This window comes from Panthera leo, chromosome C1 (genome assembly GCF_018350215.1).
Source record: "Panthera leo isolate Ple1 chromosome C1, P.leo_Ple1_pat1.1, whole genome shotgun sequence".
NCBI lineage: Eukaryota > Metazoa > Chordata > Mammalia > Carnivora > Felidae > Panthera > Panthera leo.
In genome coordinates, this window is record NC_056686.1 from 43380213 (window position 1) to 43392892 (window position 12680).

Sequence of the window (12680 nt, forward strand, 5' to 3'; positions counted from 1 at the left end):
GGTACAAGGTCAGGATCTGCAAGCCTGTCTTAGGGCAGAGGAACATATTTCTTCTGTGTCGCCCAGAAACAGGCCCAAAATCATGGAGGCAGATTCCATTCATCTTAGGAGCTGCCTATTACGGTAGTGAGCCCTTATCACTGTAGGCATTCAAGGAGAGGCTGACCAACTTGAAGGCAGGAGAGGCAGTTTTTTAAGAGAGGGAGCAAGCAGGGGAGGGGCAGAGTGAGAGGGAGAGAGAGATTCTTAAGTAGGCTCCATGCTCAGCTCAGAGCCTGGTGCAGGGCTCGAACTCACGACCCTGAGATCATGACCTGAGCCAAAATCAGGAGTTTGAGATTTAATCGACTGAGCCACCCAGGCGCCCCCCAGGAGAGGGGATTCTTGTTCACAGGCAGTGGTGCATGGTCCCACTAGATGATCTTGTAGCCTCCTTCCTGCCCTCGCGTTCTTGGACGTGATGCTCGTGTGAAGGGTTATGAGTGCCGTTCCAGCCAGCCTCCCAGCCTGGCCCGGGTGGCCCCCTCAGGGTCCAGGACAGGAGTATTCATCAGACCAGTCGGAGCAGTGCTGCGTGTGGTCACGGCACAGGACCCTTGGGATGCAGTCACAGTACTTGAAGACAATGGAGGGGCAGCGCCACCAGCCGGGGCCACAGGGTGGGCATGTAGTCACTGTGGGCACAAGAGCCAGCAGAAGGGCCGCTGCTGTGTCCTGGAGTGCCCTAGGCACCCGCCCACCCCTGGCTCTGAAATCTGCCATAGCTCCCCATAGAGCCACCCCATCAGACATGGGTCGCCTGTATGCCTTATCTCCCAGTGGGAGACAGAATTTAGACTCCCCAAATCATAGGCTATGTGACCACACACAGCCTTACCCTGTCTGAGCCTCACTTTCCTCATCTGCTCAAGGATGTTATTAAGGAAGATAAGCAAAGTGCCAGGCCCATGGTCAGTGTGGGATATTAAGGGGAGCATATTGTCTCCCGCAGCCCGGCTTCCCTCCCTCGCTCTGACTCAGCCACGCCAGCCAACTTATGGCGACTCTCGGAGGATGGCTCACAGACTTCCTGCCTTCACCCTGTACCCTGGGCCTCCAGTGTGCTTCTTGCACACTCAGCATCTGCCTGTTAAAACCTGCTTGAACAGTGCCTCTTCTGAGAAGTCTCCCTTGATTCTTACCCCCACCCCCACCCCCCACTGACCGCCCCGCAAACCCTCTCTAGGGTTTTTGGAACCCAGCACTTCCTTTTGGCATCAACGTGATATTAGTCCTGAGGGTAGGACACATGTTTGACTCCTGACTATCCCCCAGCAGAACCTGGCACCAGGGCCAGCCCCTAACAGTGCTCGGAACACGTTTGTTGATTGAACAATGGGGGAGAGATTGAAAGGAAAGTCTGGGCAGTGAAAGAGCTTCAGACTTGGAGTCAGAGACCTGGGTTTATACCCATGCTTCTTTCCTATCACTTATTCTATGAAGTCCCTTCTCTGGCCTCAGTTTACCTACATATGAATTTGGGGCCAGTGATTCCTATGCTGCTTCCTCACAGGGCTTTTGGGAGGTACAGAGGGGATGAAGGAAACTCAGGTTCACATCCCAGTTCAGCCATGTACATACTCTTTGCGTGACCACCCTCTGGGCCCCAGTTTCCTCATCTGTGCCCTTGAGGGTGAGCTCCCCACCACAGAAGAATAACCCTCCAGCAGGAGCCACCTGGAGTGGTAGTGAGCACTCCGCCACTGGAAGCATTCAAGCAGGGGTGGAGAACTTCATGGTATGTGAGAAGGGGAGGTGGGGGGAACCTCTGAGGTTCTCTGGTCAACTTCTGCCCTTTGGCCACTGCCTGGTCACCTGCCTCAGCCCGGCCTGTGCCCAGACCCTTACCTGGGCTCAGTTCATCTGAGCAGTCCCCGCAGTTGTTAATGCCATCACACTTTTGGTCCGAGTAGATCCAGGAAGACGGGTCTCCACAGCGGGCCACGAGGAAGCTGGGGAGGCTCTGGGGCACATCCCCTACAGGGAGACAGGTGAAGCAGGGGGAAGTCCACATCCGGCCTCCAGACATCTATCAGGAGGTGGATTGTCCTGGCCACCCTGGCAGTTGCCAAACGGGCTCACAAGGAGGTTTCCTGGGGTGGAGGTCACGTCAAGGGCAGAGGAGTGCTCTTTCCCTGTCTGCCCAACAAGATGCCCAGAGAGTGGCATCTCCCTTCCTCATTTCCGGCTTGGCTCTGGTGCATGCCCACCCCACACCAGGGCTTGCACTATTCCTTCCTCCGGAAATGTCCTTCTTGACACCTCTCCAAAACCATCCCACTTTTAAGTCCAGGTTCAAGTTCCTTCACCTCCAGGAAGCCTCCAACAGGAACATAACAAGCGTAAACATGAAATCTTGCATTCGGGCGCCAGAACTCAGAGGATGCGGGTTCACATACTTTGTGAGAGGGCATCAGAGCACCGTTCTTGCAAGTGGGTTCTGTGTTAGAGGGGTGAAAGGGCTACCAAAAATTCACATAAACTCAGGCCACATCACAAGAGACCTTTGGAAGTGGAAAAGCCTTTGTTCCTTGGACAAGCCAGGGCCAACCAGAAACGTCATGGATGCTTCTGGAGCCCGACCAGGGAGAGGGACAAGGGTAGCTGGTGTGTGTCCTATGGTGTGCTGGTGGAATGGAGAAAACCAAGCATGAGGGGATGACTGTAGGAGTTCAGAGTGTGGCCCGAGGAAGGAGACTCTCACGGTAGGCGAGAGAGCAATCTGCAAATCCATGCAGTGCCCCCATCATGGAAGATAGATTAAAATGTGGTTCAGATGAGAGAACAGAGTTGGAACCAATCAAGGATGCTGCAGGGAGACAGCTCTAAACTTGGCACAAGGGAGACATTCCCATGGAAACTATGTGATGAAGGAGGGGAGCAGTGCCTCACGCTGTACTGAGCCCCCCATCCTACACGTATGCAAGCAGAGGCTCGGTGGCCTTTATTGGGTTTGTTATGAGGGCATTTGAGCATGAGCTGGGACATGGACCAGATGACCTTTAACATCTCCTCTAGTCTAGCATGTCCACGATAAAGTGACCCTTTCCCCATCCGCTCCCCCCCCACCCACTCCAACACAGTAGACTCTCTCCCTCCTACATGGAAAGTGCCTCGTCTACACAGCCATGGTTTTTCTCTCCTGAGTACTGTCAGGTCTCTAAGTTTTGGGACCAGGTTTTCCCACTCATTCACTCATTCCATCATTGATTCAGGAAATCATCCCAGATCTAGTCCTCTGCCAGGAACTGGAGCCCCCAGACCAAGTAGACCAGGCCTGCCCTAGAGGGGTTCACAGTCTGGTGGGGGTGGCCAATGTGCCAATGTGAGTAGGGCTGGGACAGGGGGAAGCACGGGGGCTATGGGAGCCCAGGGGAGGGAATTAACCTACTTTGAGAGTCAGGGAAGGTTTCCTGGTGGAGTTAACACTTGAACTCTCCCTTGAAAGATGGATACAGGTTCTCAGGGAGTGGAGATGCCCAGAGCGAAGACCTTCCTAGCATGGGCACGTATGTGTGCATGTGCCCGGGACAGGGTGAGGACAGTGCTCCTGGCTGAGGGTCCCATACAAGCAAAGGCTGGGGGACATGAAGGTGCCTGGTAGACTGGGGACTGTAGAGCTTCAGTATGGCTGCAGGGAGAACAGAGTGGGGGGCAACCGCAAATGGGCCCTGGAGGGGCCCACTCGGGGCAGGGCAGGACTGAGCAGGTACTCACGGCACATGGCCTCGTCCTCATCCTCGCCCTGGGCACAGGTGCGGATGCCGTCACAGACCCTGCTGGCTGGGACGCAGCTCCTCCGGTCATGGCACAGGAAGCCTGTCCTGTTCATCAGTGTCACACAGGTCTGGACGCCTGAGTTGGCAGGGAGAGACCCCGGAGGCTCAAGAGCGGTGCTTACAAGGACATCACGAGTACCTGAAGCTGAGCCTTACACTGAGCCTGCCCACAGGACCAGGTGTGACCCTGGCGGGATGGTGACGGAGATGAGGTCCAAGCCCCTACTCTACCATTTGCCAGCTGTGTGACCTTGGGCAGACTACTTGACCTCTCTGAGTCTCAGATTCCTTGTCTGTACAATGGAGATCAGAGCACAAAGCCCATAGGACTGCTGGAGAGATTACATGAAAGCTTGTGTGTGAATGACCCTACCACAGAGAGCAGGCAGAGTGAGTCATGGTTCCCTCCTTTACTGAGAGCTTAGGGCCAGTCCCATGGAGGCCCCTGAGGGCAGCGTTCCAGTCCATGAAGTGGTTTTAATGGTGGAGGTCCTGGTGCCAAGGTCAGGTTGGCAGGAGCAATCTAGTGGGGCCTGCTGGGGACCGTTAGGCCACAGCCCCTTACCTGTGGGCACAATTCATGGGCTGCAGAGCCCTTTCACATTTGTACTCTACTGTTTCCCCAAAAAGCCCTGTGAGGTGTCATCATTAGCCCCACTTTACAGATGAGAAAAGTGAGGCTCAGACAGATGCAAGGCCCAGTCCCGCCGCTGATAGCCCAGGCCTGCTGGGGCTGGCTCTTCCCTGAGGCTGAGGCTGGTCCCCCAGTGTCCAGCTGAGAGTCTTCTCTTCCATCCCACTGGGGGGAACACCCACCCCGTGGCTGCTCCAAAGAACTAAAGGAGAGAGACTGGCAGACAAGTGGGGGGTCGCCCTGGCCCCACGGGCTGTGCCTGTGTATATATACGTGCGTGCAGGTTGGAGATGGGATCGGGGCTGTGCACGTGTGTTTGGGCACCCATGAACCACGTCTCACCTCCCGGAGCTAGCTTGGCTTCTAGGAGGGGGACTGACTCTCAGAGATACTCACATTGTCACACATACATACACACAGTGACACACATGCACATACTCAGACATGTGCACACACATGCACACGAACACACACACAGACACCCACACACACACTGACACACACATACAGACATACGTGTCATTCACGGGCACATGAGTGCAGCTCCACATGTGTTCACGTCTACCGTCAGTGCCCGTGTTCTTGCACAGGCACATAGAGTACTGTGGATTTTACCCCCTACCCCCACATTGTCCCCTTATACCCCCCCACCTGGCTCCAGAGACCTCTCTCAGAAATGACACCCCACCCCCAGCTTAAGCCCCTTCCCATGGCTCTCTGGATGGTGACCCCTCCCCAGGACAGCCCTGAGGCCCTGGGCACCTGCCTCGCCCCCTGCTCTTGCCCTGGGTGTCCCCTGGCCTCCTGCAGTCTCTCCTTCTCCTTATGTTTCCTCTCATCCCAGGGACTCTACACATGGGGTTGCCTGTGCCCAGGACATTTTTCCTGCCACCCCCTCCAGTAACCAGTTCCCACTTTTTCTTCATGGCTCGGCTCCCTTTCACCTCTCAGGGCACCCACGTGACTCCTAGACTGGGTCAGTGCCCCTGTTCCAGACTCGCAGAGCCCCCATTAATCCTGCCTTCAGGTGCTTATTTGATGAATGTCCTTTAATCTCCAAACTGCGAGCTCCACGAGGCAGAGACTGTGTTGGGGTTCAGCACTGAAGTCAGGGCTGCAGGGATGTACCAGACACGTCCCTGTCCTTTATGGTGGAGGCAGATACACAGGTAGACGGCACCTCCCAGGATAGCCAGGCCAGGGGAAGAGGAAGTATGTGGGGCTGTGGGGATCGAGACACATGGCCTAGCCTATGGGCCAGGGAGGATTCCTGAGGAAGGTGATGTCAGAGCCGGTCCTCTCAATAACTCCTATCACAGATGTGCAAATGGCAGCTCAGACGTGCATGTGGGCCGTGTCTGCGCACACACCCTGGGAATTGTCCCAAAGCCTGTTCGTGGAGCAGCCAGCGGCGTTAGGATTCCTTATCTCCCTGTCCCCGGATCCCCTCCTGGTAAGTCCAGCCCACCCTCTCTTGACCACACTGACCTGGTGTGCGCGGGGGGAGTCCAAGGATGGCGACCAGGGCAATCAGGGCTGCGAGAGTCACCAGAAGCAGGAGCAAGAAGGCTGAGAGGCAGGCGCCTCGGCGTGAGCAACAGAGGGAGCCAAAGCCTATGATGTACGGGGTGGGAAGCCAGTGACCAAGCAGCTAGGGATCCTAATCCCTGGCCCCTATAGGTGTGCCTCCCCTCCTAGGGGTGCAGGGGCAGGAAGGGCTCCCTGGAGGAGGGGGTGCCTGAGCCTTCCACGATGCTCCCAGTCCTGCCTGTGGGCCCACCTCCACCAAGCACCCATCCCTCGCCCCGGCCAGTAGCTGGCCAGTGATAAACATGTCAGAATAAACATCCCAGTCACTGCTCCACTGCCCTCACCCAGATGTCCTCCCTCGAGGACTTCTCCTCAGGGGGCCAAGAGAGATGCCCACCTGCTTGGTGAGCCCCTGCCTGGGGAAAAACTAAAGCGGGCCTTCATAGTCATTAATTTTCAAAAAGAACCTTTATTTTATGGATGAGGAAACTGAGGCTCAGAGAAGAAAATGTCCAGGTCACCTTGTGCAGAGCTGGGACATGAGTCGTGCCCTTTGCACGATGCCAGCTGATTGTCCATTCTGGAGCCAGCCAGGATGCAGGTTAGGATCCCAACTGGACCATACTGAGAAACCACTTTATTTTTCTAGGCCTATTTCCTCACGTGGAAAATGGGGGTCATAATACCTACCTTAGGGTTGTTGAGAGGGGTAAGCTAAGCTAGTTAACGGATAAGAGCAGAGCTTGGCACATAGTAAGTGCTCTAAAGGCTTTAGCTATTATTGTTTGCTGAGCACCGACTATGTGCCAAGCTGTATCCTAAGCACTGTGGAAATAACTGTGAGAGGAGACATCCTGCTCCTTTAACTTCCCTGGCTCCTTTAAATTTTGCTTCCTCATGAAAATAATGAAAGAAAGCTTTATTAAGGACCTATGAGGTGCCCTGCTCTGTAAAGGACAGAAAAACAGTAGTCATGGCTCTGGTCCTTATGCCCTGCAAGCTTGTTGTTGTACTTAGAGGACAAGGCATGGATGGGGAAAAGGAAGAGTGTGGGTGCCCACTGCTGTCCTGTCCTCTGGGCCACAGTTATTGCAGAAAAGGGAGCGAGACAGGTCTTAGGCATCTCTAGGTCTCCAGGGTCCCATTGAGAGGCAAGACACACAGTAGGTGCTTTGTGACCACTCTGACCTAGAGATCCCAGAGACACAGGAGGGCCCCCAGTTCAGGTGAGTTCATGTCACTTCCCTCCAGTCCACTCACATTTCCGGAGCTGCCTACTCTGTGCTTGCCCGCCTGTCAGATGGGTACCTGGACACGGGCAGCTCCGGTGCCAGGCACTAAGTGTCGAGCAGGCATGAGCAAGGTGGCATGGCTGCTGGACGGAGGGGTGTGGGAAGCACAGGTGGGATTTCCACAGGCAGGTGAGGGGAGGGTGCAAGGACAAGGCATCCCAGGTAGAGAGTGTAAGAGTGAAGGCTTGGCGGAGGGCGCGTGGGGAAGGGCAAGTGGCTGGAGCCCCTGAAGGTGTGCCCTGGGAGAGGAGCTAGAACAAGCGATGCAGCATGAACTGAAAATCCCCAACCCCCGCAGTCCTGGTCGGTGGCAGACACAGAGTAAACTCCGGTAACCAGGGAGACAGCGGGGAGCCAGGTCAGCCAAGCAGCTGCTCCTCAAATATTTGTGCAGCACGGGCTGCGGGCGGGGTGTCGCGGGAGACGCTTGAGACCCATTGGCGGCACCAGGGCCTGAGCCCAGGTGAAGATGCCGCTCGGCAAAGCTAAAAAGCCCTCGGGCGCCAATCCGTTCCGGACAGACGGGAACCCAGACTGTTCCACAGCCACGCCCACCGGGAGCCGCACTGGGAAATACACAAGCCCCGGTGTGGAGCCACAGGGACGCAGGGGCTTTGCCGCCAGAGGAACCCCAGGTCGAATTTGAACTCCACCTCTCCCACCTCCCAGCTGTGTGGGATCCCAATTTGGCCAAGTTCCCCAAACTCCCTTCTCCTCAGCTGCCCCGTCTTGTTACTGCCCCAAACAGGACCCCTTCCCGGAGCGGCCTGGGGATTAAAAAGAGGCCATACAGTGCCAGGCACATACAAGGGGGGTTGATTCTTTATAGCCATTATTATTATTATCATCCGCCTCTCTGGTTCTGTTTCCTCGGTGACAGAAGTGGGCCAAGACAGGGCTCAATAGATGTGCGTTCCTTCCTTCCTTTACTGCGTAAAGGGAAAGCAAACTGTGCTGGGTACACCGTCAGTGTCACAATGGAGGTGCTAAGTATGTGATCCTGCCCACTTTATCCCTCAGAGGTAAAGAGCAGAGCCCAGGTCATGCACTCAGTCAGGACTTTGGCTCCAGAGCTCTTCCCTCTATAGGTTACAGGGGGCGCTGTATGTGGCGCGGGGTCTGTGATAGGCAGCGCACAGTAGGCGCTCAACGAACGCATGGAGAGAAAGAACAAGCCTCTTAAGCAGGTGACCGTCAGCAGGGCTGGCCAGGAAGCTGGGAGCGGGTGACATTAGCATGGGGGCAGAGGTCCGAGGGACAGTGGGAGCCGTGGGGAGCCCTCTTCATGCGTCTGTAGCCGTGGCCCAGCCTCAAGGGAGCCCCACCTGGGAGCCCTCTGTCCTTTACCTTCCCCTCCAGGGAGGGCTTTGGTTCCAGCAGCAGCATTGCCATTGCCATCTCCCTGCCCAAGAGACAGAACGGGTTTTCAGAAGGGTCACGGAGAGTCTTCCATGGAACCACAGGCCCCCATACACCAGCGTGCTAAGTGTCTCAGACCTGTTTCTCGATTCCACACCTGCGCCTAGACTGTGCCCTCTGCCTGCAACGCCTTTCTCTCCACTTGGCAAACATTCCTCCTTCAAACTGGCTTGGGCTCCTCCTTGGAGGGGCTTTCCTTGCCCCCTCCCGTAATGGTGATGGCTCCCTCCCCTGGCCTCCTGTCCACCTGGCTCCTCTGTCCCCCTTCCAGCACCCACCACCCAAACTGTGCAGCTGGTTCACCTGCTGGGCCCCCTACAATCTGGGAGGGAGCCTCCAGAGCAAGGGGGACCCGGGCCACCTCAGCACCTCACCACTTTACTGCCCACTCCTTGCCCTGGGGTTGACTCCCCCAGGTCAGGAGCCATTTTAAAGCTGTTCTTGGGGCACCTGGGTGACTCAGTTGGTTGAACAACCGACTCTTGATTTCTGCTCACATCATGATTCCAGGGTTGTGGGATCAAGCCCCACGTTGGGCTCTGCACTGAGCATGCAGCCTGCTTGAGATTTCTCTCTCCCTCTCCCTCTGCCTCTCTCCCCTGCTCACACACTCTCTTTCTTTCTGAAATAAAATTTGAAAAAAAAAAATCAATCCATCAATCAGCTCTTACCTGGGGGAAGATTTTGTTCATGTCTCTGGCCTCTAGCTCCCAGCTCCAGCCTCCTGGCACTGGGGGCCCCATGCAGAGAACTCAGCGGGTTCCTGCCCTGTCACCAGGGGCAGCCTGGAGGAGGGAGTGTGTGAGGCCTGGCCACACCCTCCTTGCGGGCAGTCCCTTCCCAGGCTCCTGCCTGGCCTCTCCCCACCCTGCAGTCTGATGGCACACTCTCAGGTTAGAATCTTCCTGCCCATGATACCAACCAAGAGCCTGTGGTTCAGAGAGGGAGAAATTGCCCCAAGTGTCACAGTAGGGGGCAAGCGGGGTTCGGACCTGCTTTTTCCTCTACATCAGTGATGAGACTGGGGGATCTCCGGCCCCTCGGCCACATAAAGATCCAGGCAGAAATACCCAGAATTAATGTTCTAGTGGCTAAAAAACAGGAGTCGTCTTCTTATTGTTCTTCTATTCAATTTCATAGGTTATCTATGTGGAAAGAATATGAATTTTCCACTAAAATTATAAAGCAGATATAATTTTAACTTACTTTATCTTGAAAAGTAGCCATGTACCTTTTTCTCTTCTCTTCTCTTTTCTTTTCCTTCCTTTAAAATTTTCTTTTAGGGGCACCTGGGCAGCTCAGTCAGTTAAGCATCCGACTTTGGCTCAGGTCATGATCTCACCGTTTGTGAGTTCTAACCCTGAATCGGGCTCTGTGCTGACACCTCAGAGACTAGAGCCTGCTTCAGATTCTGTGTCTCCCTTTCTCTGCCCCTTCCCTGCTTGCGCTCTGTCTGTCTCTGTCTCCAAAAATAAACATTAAAATTTAAAAAAATTTTTCTTTTAATGGTTATTTATTTTTGAGAGAGAGAGAGAGAGAGAGAATGAGCGGTGGAGGGGCAGAGAGAGGGGGAGAGAGGATCCAAGCAGGCTCCGTGATGTCAGCACAGAGCCCGATGTGGGGCTCAATCTCATGAACCATGAGATCGTGACCTGAACCGAAATCAAGAGTCTGACGCTTAACCGACTGAGCCACACGGGAGCCCTGCCACATACGGTTTCATCTTTCTGGCAGTGGGGCCCCTGATGGGGGAGGGGTGGGCAGGTTGCTCACCTAAAAAACCCCTGCCGCCCAACCCTCATCCCACCGCTGGGGAGACCAAGGCCCAGGGAGCTTAAGGGACTGGTTGGAGGACCAAGGGAGGAGAGGTGTCCGTTGGGGCCTCCAGGGAAGGTCCCTCTGCAGCCTGCCTCTGATACCCAGGGGTTGTCTAACCTGTGACTGACCTTCTCTTTTGCATTGGGATATTAAGTACCAGATGCGCCTGCGGTAGGGCGGGATGGGCAGCCCTCTGGAGGCAGCGGCTCTGGGAAGGGCTAAACCCGCAGGCTCTCCTGAGGGCCCTGCCACTGGCGCTGCTGTGGGTGAGTGGCTCCCCTTCGCGGAGCTTCAGTTTCCTCGTGCGTAGGTGAAAAGCTTAGACTAGACGAAGGGGGCGTCTTAGCTGGGGACTCCTATAATCAGACCATAAGACCAGACTGAAAGGCAAATAGGCTTAATTGGGAGTGATGCCTGGAAATGCCAGCTGGGGAGTGCGGGAAGTGAGACGGGGAAAGGAAGGACCCCGTAACGGGCATGGTATCGAGCACATTCCCACGACGGGTACCTAAGAGTTCCCCCACCTGAAGGCCAGGGCACTGGGGTATTTATCTGCCCGCTCGTGCTAGTCACTGCCTGAGACTCGCCGGAGGGTACTCACTCCTGGCACCGCTGGCCTGCCTCAGGCGCAGAGATGCGGGCTAGGTTGATGTGCCCTGACATGGAAAGGGCTGAGGGCTATGGGCGGGACGCGCCACACCATCTGCTAAAGATGCCGGCTAGATCCCATCTGGTGTGCCAATGGCAACTGATTGGTAGAGGATGTCTGGCGCACGGGGTTCGCAGGGTTTCTGAGGTCAGGACTCAGGGTTTTAAGATTGAGCAGAGACGTCTACCATGGGTTCCCTTGGGCAACGCTGCTGAGCTCCCTTGGCCTTGGCTGGGGCCTGCTGGAGCCACCTTCCGGCAAGAACAGGAGCTTTGGAGCTGAGCGTCCAAATGGTCCCACGCTGGCTGTGTGGCCTCTGACAGGTCGGTTACCCAACCTCTCTGAGCTTCAGCTTTCTCATCTATATCTCTAAGCTTCCTATCCATTCATTCCAGAAGAAAGGTGGTGCCCCAATAAAAGGACCTCTCTGTCCTCCCCACTCAACACCCAGTACCACCCCCAGGCGCCCTTTCCCTATTTACTCTCACTTCTCCCTTCTTCCCCTCTTCCCTCCCTTGGGAAAAAAAAAGAGTCTCCAAAACTTATCACAGAAAAGTAGGAAGAATCATGTAACAAATAATCATGTACCTACCCCCGGAGTTAACAGAGGGCAAGACTTAGTCATTTTTGCTTCAGATGTCTTTACTATTAAGTTTAGCAAAATCAAAGGCTTCTGTTCTCCCCAGTCGTGTTTATTCCCTTCCTTCCCTCCCTGCAGTCCATCAGTTTCCTGACTATGCCCTGTATGCTTCCAGGGGCTGATTTTTACAATGCTGCTGCCTTCTCTACACACACACGCACACACACACACACACACACACACACACACAATCACATGGTAAGGACACCTCAGTTTTACCAGAATTTGCCAAACTGCTTTGCACGCCCATTAGCAGTGTGTGGGAGTTTCTGCCTCCCGTCTCCCCAGCATTGAAGTGGTCAGACTTTCAAACACCTGTGTCTGGTAGGTTCAAAAATCGTATCTCTGGTTTAATTTGTACATCTCTATTAAGTACTACTGCTGCCACTAATCACTGACAATTACGGAGCGTTCGCTTTTGCCACTCGCTGTGCTACAGGCTGTATGTATGTTGACTCGTTTACATACGAGTCTGTGCTCCTCCCAAGCACAGACTACGGGGACTACCATGTCCATTTTACAGATGAGGAAGCTGAGGCACGGGGACATTAAGTGACTTGCCGAAGGTTCACAGATGAAAAGAGGCAGAGCCGGGGCGGCTGGGTGGCTCAGTCGGTTAAGCGTCTGGCTTCGGCTCAGGTCATGATCTCACAGTCCGTGAGTTCGAGCCCCGCGTCAGGCTCTGTGCTGACAGCTCGGAGCCTGGAGCCTGCTTCAGATTCTGTGTCTCCCTCTCTCTCTGCCTCTCCCCTGCTCATGCTCTGCCTCTCTCTGCTCAAAAATAAATAAAAACATTTAAAAAAATTAAAAAAAAAAAAAAGAGGCAGAGCCAAGATACAGAAATGGCTGGCTGGAAAGTTCACACCCTACCTGTACCCAC

The 12680-nt window shown here is 54.9% G+C and overlaps 1 protein-coding gene across 2 annotated transcripts; it reads right to left on the minus strand.

Annotated features, from left to right (window-relative positions):
* Window positions 1–332: 332 nt before the first annotated feature.
* LDLRAD1 (low density lipoprotein receptor class A domain containing 1) lies at window positions 333–9429 on the minus strand. Of its 2 annotated transcripts, XM_042951773.1 has the most exons (6): window positions 9365–9429; window positions 8622–8676; window positions 5941–6066; window positions 3757–3894; window positions 1888–2016; window positions 333–674 (listed from the first exon to the last, which is right to left on the minus strand). In XM_042951773.1, exons 1-6 carry the CDS (start codon window positions 9383–9385, stop codon window positions 526–528), a joined length of 618 nt encoding a protein of 205 aa, XP_042807707.1. In that variant the 5' UTR covers window positions 9386–9429; the 3' UTR covers window positions 333–525. The 2 variants fall into 2 exon arrangements, with proteins under 2 accessions (XP_042807707.1, XP_042807709.1); XM_042951775.1 differs by lacking the exons at window positions 333–674; window positions 5941–6066 and having other exon boundaries at window positions 1894–2016; window positions 3757–3863.
* Between the last annotated feature and the right edge of the window lie 3251 nt (window positions 9430–12680).

Excerpts from the sequence above, each read along its gene's own strand:
- LDLRAD1 (XM_042951773.1), bottom strand. The coding sequence starts at position 9,385 with ATGAACAAAATCTTCCCCCAG. Across the intron at positions 8,677-9,364 it reads TGAACAAAATCTTCCCCCAG|GGAGATGGCAATGGCAATGC; the intron begins GTAAGAGCTGAT and ends TCTCTTGGGCAG. Across the intron at positions 3,895-5,940 it reads ACTCCCCCCGCGCACACCAG|GCGTCCAGACCTGTGTGACA; the intron begins GTCAGTGTGGTC and ends CTGCCAACTCAG.